General features: G+C 41.5%; 1 protein-coding gene across 10 annotated transcripts in view; it reads right to left on the reverse strand.

Annotated features, from left to right (window-relative positions):
- Positions 1–4042: 4042 nt before the first annotated feature.
- LOC138634759 (RNA binding protein fox-1 homolog 3-like) overlaps positions 4043–14158 on the reverse strand; it is a 371961-nt gene continuing 361845 nt past the window's right edge. For 9 of the 10 annotated variants that reach the window (XM_069721889.1, XM_069721883.1, XM_069721882.1 and 6 more), the window contains one exon: positions 8637–9321. In XM_069721889.1, the coding sequence (XP_069577990.1) occupies positions 9127–9321 (195 nt within the window). In that variant the 3' untranslated portion in view covers positions 8637–9126. The other variant, XM_069721894.1, reaches the window with a different exon arrangement.

Consider the following 14158-nt stretch of genomic DNA (forward strand, 5'->3'; position numbering starts at 1 on the left):
TCATACTATAGCATGTCGTCTAAAATATGACCAAAAAGTCATACTATAGCATGTCGTCCAAAATTATGACCAAAAAGTCATACTATAGCATGTCGTCTAAAATATGACCAAAAAGTCATACTATAGCATGTCGTCTAAAATATGACCAAAAAGTCATACTATAGCATGTCGTCTAAAATATGACCAAAAAGTCATACTATAGCATGTCGTCCAAAATTATGACCAAAAAGTCATACTATAGCATGTCGTCTAAAATATGACCAAAAAGTCATACTATAGCATGTCGTCTAAAATATGACCAAAAAGTCATACTATAGCATGTCGTCTAAAATATGACCAAAAAGTCATACTATAGCATGTCGTCTAAAATATGACCAAAAAGTCATACTATAGCATGTCGTCTAAAATATGATCAAAAAGTCATACTATAGCATGTCGTCTAAAATATGACCAAAAAGTCATACTATAGCATGTCGTCTAAAATATGACCAAAAAGTCATACTATAGCATGTCGTCCAAAATTATGACCAAAAAGTCATACTATAGCATGTCGTCCAAAATTATGACCAAAAAGTCATACTATAGCATGTCGTCTAAAATATGACCAAAAAGTCATACTATAGCATGTCGTCTAAAATATGATCAAAAAGTCATACTATAGCATGTCGTCTAAAATATGACCAAAAAGTCATACTATAGCATGTCGTCTAAAATATGATCAAAAAAGTCATACTATAGCATGTCTTCTAAAATATGAAAAAAAAGTCATACTACAGCATGTTGTCCAAAATATAATAAAAAAGTCATACTATAACATGTCGTCCAAAATATGATAAAAAAGTCATACTATAGCATGTGCAACAAAACTAAAGTTTGTCTTCCATAACATGGATGACTAACTTATGAATGTAGTTAATTATGGAAAACATTACATTTAATTAACAACAGCATTTTGATGCAATTATTGCATGCTTGTCTGACTTACATGAAAAAATTAAAAATACTTAAGACATACCATATCGTCCAAAATATAAAAGTCAGATTATAGCATGTCGACCAAAAAGTGATAAAAAAGTCACTATAGTATTTATAATATATATTTATATATTACATCAAACAGACTAAGGAAGTAAACTGTCAGAAACCTTTCTGGACTCACTTGACTCCTGAATTATCTTTTGATTTTGTTTGCCACCAGGAGGACATGAGGACATGAGGACATGAGGACAGGAAAGCTCCGCGGCCATCGAGGCCGGCGGCGCCCACAAATATTTGAGTTGTGTTTTTTTCCTTCAGCACCGGCGGACTCGCCGTTCTGTCAGCCGCTCCGCGCTCCCCTCTGCTAGATGTGCCGTGACTTGATATATCGGGACTTTTAGCCGCTGCTTTGGCTCAAATCCAAGGCCCATTTGTACAGATGGCGTTTTACGTGGGGCCGTTTTAGCAAAGCACCGTCCCCATAAAGCCAAAGTGTCTCATCGCTTCATAATTGTGTGATTATGGTCAATTGCTGTGGTTGGGGTGACAGCTTCTATTCGGGCCCAACAGATGCTTTTATCATATTTTAGATCCCCATTTGACCTTAATCAAGCGTTACATGTCTGAATAAAACGGGGAGATAATATTTCACTGACGAGGCGGGTCGGGTGGTGGCTGCTGTGACGGGTGGAGACGGCCAGGCCGACGGGTGGAGGGCAGAGCTGAGAGCTGCTGCCGGTGTAGAATGAAGGATTCGCCTCCGCAGGACCGCGCTGAGAAAGACAGACGCTGCCACCAAGTGGCAGAGAGATGACATTACAGCTACCGGATGAGTCCCTGTGAAACAGAAAAGTAGAGCAAGTCGCAGCCACGAATGGTCGTCGTGGTGACGTTTCAAGTTTTAATCAAAAGCCAATAAAGCTACTTTATTTCACTGAAGCATATTTCAAAATTCAAAAAGCCAGTAGAGGTGGTCCGGGCAGCTGATTCAAACGCCCCCTTTGGTCCCCTTCTGGGAAAAGGCCCCGAGAAACCTGCTGGAGAGATTTCACCTTCCAGTTGGCGTGGAAACGGCTCGGGATGCCCGGGGCGAGCTGGAGGAAGCTGCCGGGGAACACAGACGTCTCTTCTCTTCCTGTTGCCACCGCAATCCTTATGTTCAAGAGGAGATGAACGTTTAAATACGAAAGGGATTCAGGAAGTCGCTGCGTTTGGCCGACCGGTCGGTAACTTCAGCCACGTCTCCACTCGTCTCCGGCGCTGGACGACCGTCCGGCTGCACTCGGGGATCGTTCATATTTCTTTAAAGCAGTCGCAGTCGTCTTTGGTGGCGTTACGTCCGGGATGCAAAGACAGTTGCGAAATGGTACCATGAACTTATTTCGGTGTGACACTGGGAGGCGAGCCCTCCAGAAAGCCGATCCAAACTCAACATTTTCAGAGTGCAGGTTGCTGCTCCGAGGTTGTTGTTGTTGTTGTTGTTGTTGTTTTGCTGAAGCGACGGCGATTTTGCAAACGTTAACAAACAGATAGCGGAAAAGGAGCGGAGAACTTCTACATCCGGGGAGTTCGAGGACTCAAACGTCTGCTGCTGCCGTCCAACCGACGACACACGAAAACCACGTTTCAATGCTGTTAAACACCGAAGCAGAAACACTCGCGCTGTCGTCTGGACGTCGGCGTTCTGGACTGGTCCGTCTTCTTTTCCATCTTCGTGACTGTTTGCATCATTAAATGTCAACAACGTGTTGATGCGGGTTTTAACACATCAAACAGGACTTTGAGTTGCTGTAACTTATTTAAATGGAGACTTTATCTTCACTGTACGTAATGTTCATCTTCAGGAAGTCGTCTGGGACGGGGGCACGTCTTCAACGTGTTACTTCAGATTAACAAAAACTCTTGACATTGAAAGCACGGCATGCCGAGCACGTTCACCTCCAGAAAGAAGTCGACGGGCCGCGTTGAGCGGTTTGATGTGACACAAATAACAACAATGTTTTCGGGATTTTCAATTTCTGTCTCTTTTTTTTTTTTTTTTGTTGTGACAAAAAAATCCCATCTCCCATTGTTTGTCGAGGCTCAAAGGATTAGACAAAGTCAACAATGATGGAGAGGCGCTGATCTTTTGAAGTATTTACATTTGTGTGTTTTGGTTTCTCCTGCCTCCGTCCCCGAAGGAGCTCGTCTATATTTTCCCGCTCGCAGGCTTTCGGGGTCTCAGAGTTTGTCTTTCTCCGGTTGGGTAAATGGCGGCCTCGGCGACAGACAGGTGCTCTCCATCTTGTGGTCCCGGAGGGGCCGGGTGTGGAGGGGTGGGGTGGGGGGGGGGGTTCGGCAGAAGACAAATGGGGCTGCGTGAGTGGCCCCGCCCCCCCGTTTCCACCTGGACCCGTCTCACAGGTGTGGCGTCGTGGGATTCGTAGCGTTAGCGGTCGGCCGCTCATCAGTCACCACAAAAAAAAAAACCAGCACCGAGACTCCGCGAGCTGAAGTAGACAAGTTTATTAATGATAATAATGAGGATGATGAGGATGATGATAATATTAATAATTAGTCATAATTATAATAACGTTAATGTCATAATAAATAGAACTCTTCATCTGAAGCACGTAAAGAGAAGCATACAGAAAGAGAAAAAACAAAAACACAAAGTTCAGAGTACAGAGCCAGAGGAGGGGGCGGGGACTTCTAGAGACATTTTTTTAACCTTTCAATATATCCATTTAATTTTTTAACATTTTTAAACTTTATTTAACTGGAACATTTACAAAAAGGAGAAAGAGATAGATTTTAAAAAATCCTTATAAATAAATTTTGTCATTATTAGAACAAAATACAAGATTTCGGGGAGTCAGAGGATGTTTTTTTTTTTTTGTAATTTCTTTTTTTTTTTTTTTTTTACATCTTTTTCCCCCTTTAAAGGACAGCTGGAGGGGGAGGGGGGGTCGAGGTAAGGGGGGGCTATTATGTACAGAACACCAGGAATACAAAAGGGGCCAGTCGACTCATATACCAGAAGGCTGGGGGTGGGGTGGGGTGGGGTGGGGTGGGGTGGGGGGCAGGATCGTAGGAGTCGGGGTGGGGGAAGCAGGAGGGGGTGGGGGGCTCTCAGAAAGGGGGAGGGGGGGAGCATCCTGCTAGTGTCACAGCTCAAGCAGTTGTGCTCAGGAAGATCAGGACCAGTTCATTTATACTGAAGGCATCTGAAGGAAGGAAGGGAGGGTCACCTTAACCCCGCCCCCCCGCTCCATCCCACCAATGAGGAGCCGGCTGGAGGTTCAGAGATTAACGAGCAGCGACAAACTGCCACAGTTCTAAACTGAAAAGTGGACAAAAAAAAAAAAACATCTAAAAATAAAAACATTTTCTTTTAAATCCGTACTGCACCCACTGGAGCTAAAGCAGCAGTCAACATCTAAATAAGTACATTAAATAATTTCACATTTTTAACGTTGATAATGGATCAAAAGAAGATGATTCTAAGGCAATAAAATCAGATTTTCTTTTGTTTTTCAGTATTAAACTTCACCTCCCATGATGCTTTAGGAACTGAGCACCTTCAAAAGGGAGCTGTGACCATTGAAGTTGTAGCTGTTCAATGAAATAATACAACAGAATACCTTCATGCAATGAAAGCTGCTAACACAGGAGCTCACCTGTAAGCAGGATGGGACTCTGACTATTTTTTACCACATACAGTCTATTAAAACTCTCTTTTTTTTGTAGTTTTTATAAAGTCTGCTGCCTCCAGATAACCTAAACAAATTCAAAATGTATCCAAAATACTAATTACTGCAGCTTTAATGCATTTTTTTCCCCCCAAGTTTCTACAAAAAGCTGAAAAGCTGCTTCCACATTGAAATAAATATTAAAGAGGAAGTGATGCACTTAGTGTCATACGTGTCCTGTCTTACATGTAAAATGCAGCACAACATCTTTGTTTTAATTGTAAACTGTTAGAAAACTGCAGGTGAAAATGAGCTTCGAGCTAACTTCGGTACAATAATCAAAACGTCAACATTGCACGCAGTCCCATACGACTAGTACTACAACTACTACAGCTAATAATCATAGAAACAATGAGGAATAATGACACGTTGGGTTTTTTTTTTTTTTTTTAAACCTCTGCTCTTGAGTTAAAATTTGTCAGCTTCATATCTGACGTGTCCGTCCAATAGAAATGCTACTCGTTGACCTTTGACATCAAACACAGAAAAGATGAGATGCAGTTCAAGATATTACAAAAGAAGTCAGAGAAAAAAACAAAAAAACAGTTGGTTTTTTTTTTTGTCTTCTCGTGAGATTTGTTGACAAAATGAAATTACATAATAAAACTAGAACTAGAATAAATAGATAACAGTGCTTTCCTCCCAAAATGTGCCTGACATCAAGTGTTTTTGTTGCTTAAATGCATAGATAATTCAGTGGAGAAGATCCGAACCGTAACGTTCACAAAGCAGAAAATAAAAAATAAAAAACTGTGGTTGTCTTTATCTCGTGCGCATTAAAACCGAACATTCGGGGAAGCTCCCTCGCAGGAAGCCCCCCCACCCCCGCCTCACCCCCCCGCCAAACTAAAACTCCAGCCGGCTCCTCGGTTGTTTCCGACCCACCACGTTGTGCGTGTGCGTAGGCCAGATGAATGGAAACAAACCTACAGGTATGAGGATGCTGAAGCCTGCGTGTGATCGCTGCATGGGAGGACAGAAGAACCGACTTTACCCCAATTAGACTTCACAACAGTTAGTTGCCATGATATAAATACTCTTTGTTAATATATGAGAAGCTGTCTACAGATGAACAGAGGTCGTGTGGGTAGGAGCCCTGATTCAGAACATGTTTCTTCTTCTTTTTTTTGTTTTCTTTGTTGTTTTTTTTAACCTGAAATAAGATGAAGTTAATCGAGAAGTGTGAGGTGAGATTTTTTTTTTTTTTTTTTTTTTTTTTTTTTACAGGATATTAACAGTACACACTGCAAGTTTTTTTTTTTTTTTTTTTTTTTTTTGTACAGGAAGTCAGGAGCTTTAAACCGAGTCGTACCCTCTTCGAATAATTCACACAAAACCACTACCAGCGAAGTAGCGGCGTACCCTGAACTCTCAAACGAAGTTGTGCTTCACCCGAAACCTGCTCGCCTCTGATAGGAAGGAGAGGAAAAAAAATAAATAAAGTTTCTTCTCGGGGGGCCAATATGCAATAAAACCGCCCGCCCACCGCGGTCAGCGTGGGAGCAGCGGTTCGTAAACCGAGGCTGCTCGCAGGGAGCTGGAAGCTTCGTCGGTGAAGCTCGTTAGATATATATATATATATATATATATATATACATATATATATATATATATTTTAGCGGGAGAGCAGCGAGCTCTTCCTCAGCACTGATGAGCGAATAAAATCTGGGTCACGTCAATACACATCCGGGCTCCGTCATCACCGCCGAGTCCCGCTGTCTCCTGATCAAAGAGCACCGAGACTTGTGTGTTTCAAATCATACTTTGGTTCGAGTAAGAAAAGAAAAAGAAAAAAAAAAAAATCAATATTCATAAACTTTTTATCTGACACCCGCAACACCTTGCGCTAATTAGCAAGTCTCCGCGGCGCCGATGAATTACCGCTTCTCTTTTTCTGAGGTGTCTAAAAGTAGCATGTGATGTTTTGTTCTGAACGCTCTCGTGTGTGTGTGTGTGTGTGTGTGTTTGTTTGTTTGTTTGCGCGGTAAAAGGTGGGTTTCGGGTGGAGGGTGGGGGCGTGGGGGAGGGAAGAGGGAGATCAGTTCACACTATCACCATCACACTTTCAATCATATAACACATGATCACATGTTACAGTAAATATCAGGGACATATTTAGTTGGAGGGGGTGGTGGTGGTGGTGGGGGGGGGAGGGGTCTGATATCTATGTTTCGGGGGGCCAGGGGCTCTCCTGCCCACCCCCTCTTATTCCCTGACATCACCACAGCCCATATAATAGATATGTATATATATTTATATACAGAAAAAAGAATACATACTTATTGGACACCCTAGACATTAAAATACATTCAAAAACTGAACCAACATTCTTGATTAAACACGTTTACAGTGACTCTCCTGATATAAAGACTTAAGGTTTTGCTTCCACCAAAATTAAATATTTTTTTTCCTGTTTAAAAGTTTTCAGTGCTGCAAAAAAATAAATAAATAAATAAATAAATAAACACAAATAAATATTCTCAGAATACATTGACAGAAAAGAAATTGACATATTTCAGCCCTCGTTCCTTGATACCGTTGGATGGGCACTACTGTATTTCTATAATGTTTTATCTAGCGACATAGTCTATATGCCTCAGGCTTGTGTTTTGGTTATGCACCTGCTGATGTAGTACAATGGGATTATTTCGATTATAATTCAATTTGTTACATGGACGTTCGATGAGTTATTCTCGTCAGGTGGAAAACGTGCATCCTTGGTAGTTTGTACGCACCTTTTTTTTCTTATCGCGTTGTTCTGATAGTTCGACGGCGCAGAGTGACGCGAAGGCTCGGGCTCGGCGTCTGGCAGGTGAGTGAAAGTTTCCCTCGAACTAGTCCTCGGTCCGGGACCTCTGCTGGGGCGCGGAGAGGCAGCAGACGGGGAGGCTTCGGCTTTTGGGGGGTACCGTCCCGTGCGTCCCGCCGTGGCTCACCCCGCCCACTCCCCAACGCTGTAAACCAGTGGATGCTGCCCATTGGGGAAGGGCGGGGATGCCCAATGGTGCTGCCAGGAGGAGGAAGTGACATCACGACAGTATCCACGAGGGGGACGCTGCTAGCAGTAGGCGCTGCGGGAGGGGCGGGGGCGGGGGGCCAGTGACGCCACAAACGAGGAGGGAAGAGCGTCATCACCGGCCCGAAGAAGGAAGGAAGGAAGGAAGGAAGGACGGTGGTGAGGAAGGAGGTCTGGGAGGTTTTGGAAGGAAGGAGGCGGAGCTGTGAGGCTGACCTCTGACTCCGCCCACGCAGGAAGTACAGCGTAGAAAGTGCTTCTGCCTGGATGCCGAGCTCTCCCTGCCACCTTTCTTGTTTTCTTTTTGCTTTTTTTGTACACGACCTCGGCGACAGAGCAGTGTGCCATAGAGAGAGGAGGGGGAGGGGAGGGGGGTTATGGGGAGGGGGGGGGGCTCCTCCCTCCTCCTTCCTGCATACCACAGAATCAGCATCAAGGGCCAACTGTTCATCTCCCTTACCAAAAAACATAAAAACAGATTTGTACATATATACTGCTTTATACACACTTTTTAGTTGTTTTTTTTTTACCATTGTAAATCACAAAAGTATAGAAAAATAAAATGTTTTATAATAACGGGACACTTTTCCTTCTCTCTCTCTCTCTCTCTCTGTCTTTTTTTTTTTTTTTTTTTTTTCTACCCGGCAAAAAGGTGGTCCCTGGTGGAAACTGGCTCGCTCCGTCGGTCAAGTTTTGTGGCTGGTTTTGACACCGCTGCCTCGGCGCCACTTTGTACGCCTCCCGTCTTCCCTCGCCAGCCTCAGTAGAGGGACTCCTTCTTCTTCTTCTCCTTTTTCTTCTTCGTCTTCTTCTTGTGTTATTTTCTTAAAGCTAGTTCTCCTCTCTTCATTGTTTTCATCTGTGATGTCCATCAATACTGAGTACAGCTCTTCATTTTGTATTTACTGGAAACAGGGAAGAGAAGCGGGGAGACTGGTAAATACATAATACACAACGAGAGGTGCTCTGAAAGAAAAAAAAAAAAAAAAGAAAGTCTGCGCTGTAACTTTATTTCTCTCTAAGTACGTGTTTTTTTTTTTTTTATAGGAGTGAGGATCTTGTCACAGAAAGTATCGGCTAGGAAAATAGTTCTTTGGAATAACACAAATACAAGTAAACATATGGGATAATGTACGGAGTAAACAACACAAACTTTCTTTTAAAGGTCCCTAACATTGTTCTGTGCAGTGTTACAAGGAGGAGAAGCTCAACGCCAGAGTCAAAACACCCGAAAAGGAAAAACAACAGCGTTTAAAAGTCAGAAAGTTTGAGAGCAGAGAGACAACGGCTTCATTCAGACTTCGTCCCGCTTCGTGTAAATGTGGCATAAAAGGAGGCTGCGCCGCCGCCACCACTTCCAGCGACTGCTCTCCGCAGACTAGAGATCAGAGCGAGCTGTAATCACACAAGTGGAGATCGGCAGAAGTGAAAAGTCTCAGCGTAATGGGGCCGGATGGAGGCGGGGGAGGAAGGGAGAGAGGGGTGGAGGGGCGTGTGGGTGTCGGGGGGCAGGCGAGGCGAGGCGAGCGTCCCAGGACCCTCGTCACGACAGATGCTCGCTAATTCGGAGTGATCTCCGGCAGCTCCGCCGAGCCTCTGATGAAAAAAATAAATAAATGAAAGAAGATGAGGCTTTAATTTTCAAAAAACGCCTTTGTAGTGCGTTACTCCGCCCTCCCCTCCCCCTCTCCCCCCCTCCTCCCCCACCACCACAACCCACCCCTAAGAAAAACCCTTCAACACAGAGAGACAGACAGTGAAACGAGCGGCGTGCTCTATCAGCCTCCACCCTTCCTCCGCCCGGCCCGGAGCTCCTTCCCTCCGTCCGATTCTATACCTCGGATTCACCGAGCGCTCGCTTGGGGACCCGGAGGGCAAAAATATCCACGCGCAGCCTTCCAGCTCAGGGACGGAGCTACATATAGTCCTCGCTGTCAAGACACAAATATATTAATCACCCGCCGACGTGCGGGATCCAGGAGAGGCCGAGTTCAGGCATCGCAGCGTCTCCGAAGACGACTCGTACCTGGTGTTTCCGAGCCGTGCAGATCGCTGCGGGTTTATTTACCCGCATCTTAAGATACGGCCGGATTTAGTTCGTGCTGCTTACAACGATTAAAAGTTTTCAAATTGCTCGACGTGAAAGCTTCTTTTTCCGTTTGGATCTCCGGCTCATTTGAACTGATTTGTATTGAATTAAAAAAAAAAAATCCATTTTAAGAAATAAAATAATCGTGTCACACATTGCAGTACAAATCTGTACTTTCAATGCAGCTCAGAGGGGGAGAGTGTAACCCAGGTTGGTTTTTGTAACTACAGTTGACGGATGTTCCCTGAACGCCTCACGGCTGCACACGATACGCCTCCGACGCAAATTTAGTTTGAAAGGAGCTAAAATAAGACGTCTTAACGTCACATTTTGCGAAGTTTTGGTGCTGAACGACGAGACATTTTGATCGGTGTTACAAAAGTATGATTTTCTGCCGTTTGCTTGTGATAATGATTTCTTGAGTTGCATTGCGTTACGCTTTATTTGCGACTATCTGTACGGACAGAAACAACCAGGAGGAACCGAGAAAAGGCTTCTTTTTCCCCCCGAAACAAATAACGCAGGGAAAAACAAAAACAAAAACAAAAATCAGATTATGGTTGAAAACCGTCATGTTGACGACAACAACATCCGTGTGTGCAGACAGACATGATGTTCTTATAACTGCTTTATTCTGACACTCAGAAAACAATCAGAGATTACTTATATGTCACATATTGACAACAAAAATAATTCATGAGTAAAGAAAAGAGGCTCATAATAGTATACTTTTAACTATGAAATGAATCCAAAAGAAAAGACAATATATTCTCATTATAGAAATTACATGGAATTCAAGAACAAGTTCAGCTGAATTGAAAATACACAGATAACCCCACTTCATATAGGAATACATATAAAACAGTTACTCAGAGAATCGTGATATAGTGTGTGTATATATACATTTAAATGTATTTACAAGTACTGTCACTTTTTTGCTTAGTTTTCTTTTGTACAAATATTTTAGGTGGATTAATAAATTCACCTGCCAGCTTATCAGGGCTTATTTAGTACGTACGTATGGATGAAGAGTATTTTATCCGCTGATATGTAAAATGTATATCAATACTACTATTAATCAGTACGAACAAATGTTTGGAGTAAGTAGAGGTCTGGTTGCATATTAAGCTGGTTCTGGAATACAACAAAAGCAAACAAAAAAACAAAAGTATTTGTATTATAAATTCACATTTAAATTACTCTTGACTTACTGTAAGCATAATAAAACAGCTCAGACCTCCAAAAATACTGACTGCCACTTATTAATAAGTTATATCTTTAACATTTAAGCCTTGATAAGCTGACACCGAAACAGTTAAACGATGCTAATTTGAACTGTAAACTGTAGACAAACCCGTGCAGAGAAATTCCTGATGACAACACTCCAACGTGTCCCAGTAATAACACGTAAAAACAAATGTGATATCAGAAAAAGCAAAAAGCATTAGTCGCTAATGGACCCTCACAATGGGATGTTTGATGTGCTTTCACAGGCATATCTCCGTTTTTTTATTAATTGCTTTGCACATGCTAATGCTTTAAGTCTAATTACTCAAAAAGCAAACTAGCGCATCAGCATCAGCCTCTGATGACTGTAAAGCATTCAGTGAGTCACGTCATTTTGATAAAATGTTGATAAAGTTTAATTTACAGGGTAAAACTTCAAGTTTGAGACAAAAAAAATAAATAAATCGCAATTTGAACTTTTTAAGTTTGTCTAAATTACCAGTACAACAAACTTTCCTATTTATGTTCAGGACTCGGGGGAAGTTTTTTTGTTTGATTTCCTAAAAATGTATACGTGCGCTTGTACATTTAAACATTTATTTATCATGATTATCGGATAGATTTAAATTTGTCAATGTCTACGATGACTTTTCCATGCAAACAAATGTTAGGTGTTCCACAGGGTTCTGTACTCGGACCTTTAATTTTCAGGTTATACATGTTTCCTTTGGACAATATTAACATAAATCTCCAACGCTATGCAGATGACACTGCTATATTTATTAATGGTGCCACAGATGAAACAAATCAGTTACTGAATCTTCAGACATGTCCTGAAAACAAAAGTTCTCCGAGATGACTTATGAGTCATTATATTAATAAAATTGACTTGAAAAATGAATGTTTTTACTTTAGATTTTGCCAATGAAACTACTGATCATTGACATCTCTTTAAAAAACATGATATATTTTGAGTTTGATGTTATTGTTCTCAAGTTTTTATGAAATTATGAATTCAAGAGAATCCGTCAATAATGAATAGATAGATAGATAGTTACTTTATTAATCCCCAAGGGGAAATATCGGTTCTGTCCTATTTGATGTGAAAAGTGGAAACTCAGATCAGTTCATGAATGCTTGATACACGACTTCAATGCTTTATTGATCGAATTGACTCTGACAATAAATTCTACCATCGTGTTCTTGGGCTGAATGATGTTCTATGATTTTTTTTTTTTTATTTAAAATTAAAAACGTCATACTTTATCTATATATTATTTTAGATTAACACTGACAAAGCACCTTTTGCCATCTCGGTATATTCACGTGAAAGCATTAGCATGTGCAGTTTATCTAAAGGAGATCAAATCTTTAACTCCACAAATCCAAAACAGTCCATCATGACTTTAAGTGAGCGCATTTATTGAGATGTTATTACAAGGACGTAGAGTGAAGTCACGTAAAACTGTTAGCTTACTGTAACGTTGGCAAACTGCAACCACTTCTCTCTCTTTCTCCTCCCTCACACACTCCAACACAAACATTCAAATGCATATATATATATAGAGAGAGAGCACATAGGCACACACATTCAGATCTGAAAACAAGAAAAAAAAAAGAAAGAAAACCTCTATTTCATTCCAGTGTAGCTCACTAATCGTGGTCACTAACTGAACACCCACACATGTACTCGGCTGCAGAGTTCGCATGAGAAACTCCCACAAATGCACCAACCACTTCTCCCCTTTCAAAAATGGTAAAAATAATATTCAAAGTTTGTTTTCACTCTCTTAAAAAAAACTCCAGATGGTGCAGAGCGTACGTACGAGCATAGAAAAGGAAGAACAATGTTTTTACCCACATAAAGATTTCCTTTTGACTCGTGAGATAATGCGTTAATCTTCTTTTACTTTTTTTTGATATACAACATTACTCTATAGCATTTTAACATCTTGACTAAACATAACTAGCTGTATATGATACTTCTTTTTTTATATATATATAAATGTTACATCTCAGAAAGGATTTAAAAAAAAATAATATATATATATAGTGCAAACAAACAGATTTCTTTTTGAGACCACAAACACTTCTGTGAGTACATGTAAAGTAAATATTATTGGCGGTAGCTTTTTGAGTCGTATTTCCGTAGCTGCGCTGAAGTCTCGCCGGCTAACAGGAGCTACACGGACATTTTCTTTTGAACTCCACCTCACGAGTTGTTACAGAAGCCAATGCAACGACTGTATTTGGACTACGAGGCGTCTGCGCTCTACACATCCTAACGCCTGGGTGCTTTTACAGAACAGCTTCCTGTGTGTGTTTATATAGTGTAAAATGTGTTATACAGTATATGTCTACATATATATATATAATACAGTAGTTTCCATGAAGAACAACAGTAGGGTCGTATTTTTTATTTTTTTTTTATCATCGGGGTCTCGGCTTAAAACAACAACAACAACAAAAATCCGCTCGTAGAAAGCCGCGTTTGCAAAGAGGACGACGAGCCTGCTGGTTGAGTTAGAAACGAAACGTCTTGCCTGCTGAGAGGTGAGTAGCACTGTGTTCCAGTTTGTGAGTTTCAGTTAGCTTATCCTGAGGTAAAAACATTTTGTGCAATGCTTAAAAAAGATGCCGGTGCAGCCCTCTGTCCGGTTCCCCCCCCCACCCCACCCCCCACCACCACCACCACCTCAGTGCTGTGTCATTGTTGTGTGTGTGTATAAATGTTGTTGTGCAGATTTGATCTGCTGTGGTGGATTCGTGAGGATGTGCAACCGTGTCGTCTGCAAACTCCGTTCATATGCAGTTTAGTAATAACTGTTTTTTTTTTTTTTTTTTTTTGGGGGGGGGGGGGGGCACACACACGCTGAAAGACAAAACAGAAATCTCGAACTTTTAAATTCGCTCCCGGTTTTCAAAAGTAAAAGGTGACGTCTCCAAATTACCCGTTTTGGTCGACTGAAAATCCAAAAACCAAAGAAGTTCAAAGCAGCAAACGATCAGCACGTTTTGTAAAAGTGGAACCAGAAACTTTTGATTGACGGGCTTCCTGTTGAACTGTAAATCTGATTCAGTTTTTTGATGAATCGGATTTACAGGCTAGTTTTTTTT

Source organism: Brachyistius frenatus, unplaced genomic scaffold, assembly GCF_029030835.1.
Source record: "Brachyistius frenatus isolate BFR_SWC_R1_liver_20210118 unplaced genomic scaffold, ASM2903083v1 Contig_277, whole genome shotgun sequence".
Lineage (NCBI taxonomy): Eukaryota > Metazoa > Chordata > Actinopteri > Embiotocidae > Brachyistius > Brachyistius frenatus.